Raw genomic sequence first — 3716 nt, forward strand, 5'->3', positions numbered from 1 at the left:
AACTAGAACTTGGATCAAGTTCTAGCATCGTGGACGTAGGCCTTGATTTATATGGCACCTGTCTGCTTTAGGTCCAGTTTCACCAGCAACTTCAAGCTTATTGTTAGTTCAATTTGTTCTTCGTCTCTTTCCAACTGTTACTTTAAAAGAGACAAACATGAATTAAACTAAGATTAGAGTTAAGGTTTGGTGAAACTGGGCCTTATAGAGGAGCAACACGACCAGGAACAAATTCAAATAAAAAGAAACACAAGAATGGATTTAGGAGAACGGAAACCAGTTGCGGAAAGCAAGTTCCTCTCTTCCAGGTCGGACACTCCTAAGGGCCGGTTTTTCCAGCCTCTCAGTCAAATTATATTTATCTTCGTCCGAGGTAAAGGGAAGACAAAGACATACATACTTAACTATTAGTCAACTTATCAAGAGGCTGGAACAACCGGGCCTAAGTCGCAATCACGCTTCCCCAAACTACCCGAGTGAATTTTCCAGACTCCCTCGCCTGTCCCGCGATTCAACGCAATTGCAATTCGGAAAGTCCAGACCGATTCCAATAATCTGCGACCGAAAGCACAAAGGTTTGCCAGCAATCGGTGTGGATTTCCCCATCATTTTTCACATCGCTATTCCGCACGTGTTCACAAAGCTGTCCATCTATTTTTTTTCCCGCGGGTCGATCTATCCGCGTGTCGCGCAATAAGTACAGCTGGTTGGTTTTTTACCAAACGGAATTTATTTTTTCAACAAGTATAACATATCTTCCATTATATGGTAAGGAAACTCGTATTGAGAATAAGAGTCGTCTAGAAAGAAGAGTTGCGTTTGAAAAGGGTATTACAGAGATTATGAGAGCTATATGACGAAAACCTAACCGAACGGGAACATACTTTAATCTCCATGAGCGGCGGTATCGCGCGGTATACCTTACGAACGGTGAAAACTAAAAACGGCGCCGCGGCATTCCTCGTGTGACAACCGGGGGGGGGGAAAATTCTGTATTCGGATTTACGTTACCTAAGTGCGTAATCTACATTATTAATATATACATCGGTATCTCCCACGTGATTTCACCCGTGTGTGCTACAAAATCCGTATAAACCCAGAAATTTATTCGAAACCATGCGATCTCGCCCTTTTTCTTCGCGTTTTCGATACAGAACGCCTTTTGTATAGAATGCAAGAATAAATTTAAAAAACGGATTCGTACAGACTTGCATAATGGATTCCTTTAAAACTTACTTCATACGTACACTTGGAATAATATGAGCACATTTGCACCTCGACTCTATGTGCACTTGATACGCGTAATGTGTTATAGAAAGCATGTATGTATAATTATATGTATATATAGAACGTATTCTCTAGTCAGTAGATTGAAAATAAAATCCGGAGCCCGCGGCCGTTGCCCCCGCGCTTGCACATATAAAAGTGCACAGAGACAATTCCTTCGTAAAACACCAGGGCTCCCGAGAAAGAGAGAGAGAGAGAGATTTCCTACAATCGTTATCTTACCTGAGGAAAGCGTCGCGAAACATTTTGCTTTCTTCCCGATCACGAGACACGTTCATATGTGTATGCGAATTATATAAGAATGTATACATGCATTATAATAAACAATACAGGTCTGCATACGCACATATGGCCATGTGTATATACGTATCGTTCTCTCCGCAGAGGGACTCGAAAATGTCACATTTCTATAAACATTTGTTCTAAATGGGTTACATGACATTCATCTCAGTGGGTTCGACTTGGTATTATTGGCTGCTCGCTGTTGGTTGGGAGACTACATGGGACCCTCTATCAAACTGATCTTCATCGTACAGTAATAAATGCTGCGGCCCAGGCACAAGAGCGCCAACAGAAATGCACCTGGAAACGCGAGACAAACGTGAGAGACGTGACGGGCGAATCGATAGCGATCGCAATGGCGAGACGAGTCTCGACATCCGAGATATTATTCTGCACCTACCGATATACGCTACGTAAATACCGCTGTTTGTTTTTACATATTTATAGGTCCCGACCTGCAATCATGTACGTGCGTGAAATCAATACAGAGAGAGATAGATCGCCTGGATACGGATGTGAATTCCAGTCGGCGCACTTACCGTTACGGCTATAGCGATTACTAAGGCTATAATCCCAACGATAATGAATACGATTCCTCTTCCTCTGGCAAAGTCCGGGCCGACGGAAGAGATCTTGCGGCAATGTGGACATCGAGCCAGAGCATTGTTTAATGTATTGAACTGGAAGGTGCGACGTTTCGATTGGGGAGATAAAGAAAACGAATCAAACAAAGTGCCATTTGATACGCGGACACCCAGTAATCTCCGGTGACTCACCAAGAATGTGTCATGGCAATGCGCGCAGCCTACTCTGCACATGCCTGGCATTGACAGAACCGGCGGCGTGATGGGGCTCGGTGCCAGGTTGATGATGCGCTTGCAATTCGGCCTGGGGCAGGCTATGCGCTGCGACGAGCTCTTGCATATCAGCAGGCAATTGCACGGGCATCGCACGTACTTCTTCCCGGGCGGGGCGTTTCGTATTGGCTGCGCGAGAAAGGTGAACAATGGAGACCGCGTATCGGTAAACAAACCTCGAGAAACGGATCTTTCCGGAGAACGTACCGTGGCCTCGTTGCACTGACAGCACTTGACGACGTGCTGGTCCCTCTTGCCGGAGATGTCTATCATCGCCTGACAAACCCTGCAGGTGACCATCGGCATGCCGCCCTGGATCGCGGACTGGTACGGCGGCGGCAGCTCGTCCGGCCCGATCGTCGACACGGTGTGCACATTGGACTGCGTTTCGTCTGGAACGACAGGCAGACGGACAGTGTTAGTGACAGCCGCGCGAGAGGACGATTCTCGCGGGCGATTCTCGCTTTCCAGCCGCGGACCCCCGCGCCGGAGCCGCGACTCCGTTTACCGATCGCATCGCCGCCGACCGAGGTGTACGTCACGTTCTCGTTCTTCAGCAGCGGCTGCCGCTCGCCCTCCTTGCCGTCCCCCATGCCGAACGACGGGTGAGACTAACTCGCTGCCACGGCACGACGGAGACACGGTTCGCTTCTATTGTTTGACAGAACGGCTCCCGGTGCATCGATGACAAGGATGACAAAATACGAATCCCCCTTCCGCTCCGCGGAGCCCGTCGTCCGTGGAATTACGTGCGAACGCAGTGGGGAAACTCCGGAGGAAGATTGCGCTGTCGGCGCGCGCGTTTCGAGCGGGACGGTCGATACGGCGCGGCGCCGGCGAGAGAGAGAAAGAGAGAAAAACAAGAGAGAGGCGAATCGGAACCGCGGGCGCGGCGCGCGCGGGATGCGTTTCGGAACGCGGAGCCGTTCTCGATTTTCCTCACGTTGGCCGCACTGCGTCGAGCGATATCGACGGCGATGCAAATTCTGAGGGCCACTTTAACCGACTCCGATTAACTTTAATCGACGATCAACTCAATCAGCAGTATCGCCAACATGGTCGTTCTTAACCTATCTCCTAGTAACCTTTTGTACTGACGTAACGATTTAACAATTTCATCCATGTTAAAGCTGTTGTATGTTTTCAAGAAGGGCATTTTAATTTAATACATAAAATCACAATTATATCGCGCATCAAAAAGATTAAGTTAAGCAAACTTTAATGTGATTGGTCAAATTTCAATCTAATCCCAATTTAAATTCGTAATCTGATACGGGCACAGTATAACCA

At 47.7% G+C, this 3716-nt stretch overlaps 1 protein-coding gene across 1 annotated transcript; it reads right to left on the bottom strand.

Moving 5' to 3' along the window:
* Positions 1-707: 707 nt before the first annotated feature.
* LOC105563835 (type 1 phosphatidylinositol 4,5-bisphosphate 4-phosphatase) lies at positions 708-3184 on the bottom strand. Its single transcript, XM_012015777.1, has 6 exons — positions 2935-3184; positions 2634-2818; positions 2346-2555; positions 2109-2249; positions 1970-2024; positions 708-1869 (listed from the first exon to the last, which is right to left on the bottom strand). The coding sequence occupies exons 1-6, from the start codon at positions 3017-3019 to the stop codon at positions 1784-1786; spliced, it is 762 nt and encodes a 253-aa protein (XP_011871167.1). The 5' UTR covers positions 3020-3184; the 3' UTR covers positions 708-1783.
* Between the last annotated feature and the right edge of the window lie 532 nt (positions 3185-3716).

This window comes from Vollenhovia emeryi, unplaced genomic scaffold, assembly GCF_000949405.1.
Source record: "Vollenhovia emeryi isolate VEMERY1.0 unplaced genomic scaffold, V.emery_V1.0 DF939171.1, whole genome shotgun sequence".
Classification (NCBI taxonomy): Eukaryota; Metazoa; Arthropoda; class Insecta; order Hymenoptera; family Formicidae; genus Vollenhovia; species Vollenhovia emeryi.

Bases quoted from the DNA above. Each gene is read 5' to 3' on its own strand.
- LOC105563835 (XM_012015777.1), bottom strand. From the start codon at position 3,019: ATGGGGGACGGCAAGGAGGGCGAGCGGCAGCCGCTGCTGAAGAACGAG. The intron at 2,025-2,108 runs GTAAGTGCGCCG...ACATGATTGCAG, and splicing joins TAATCGCTATAGCCGTAACG to GTCGGGACCTATAAATATGT. The intron at 1,870-1,969 runs GTAGGTGCAGAA...TCGCGTTTCCAG, and splicing joins TATTTACGTAGCGTATATCG to GTGCATTTCTGTTGGCGCTC.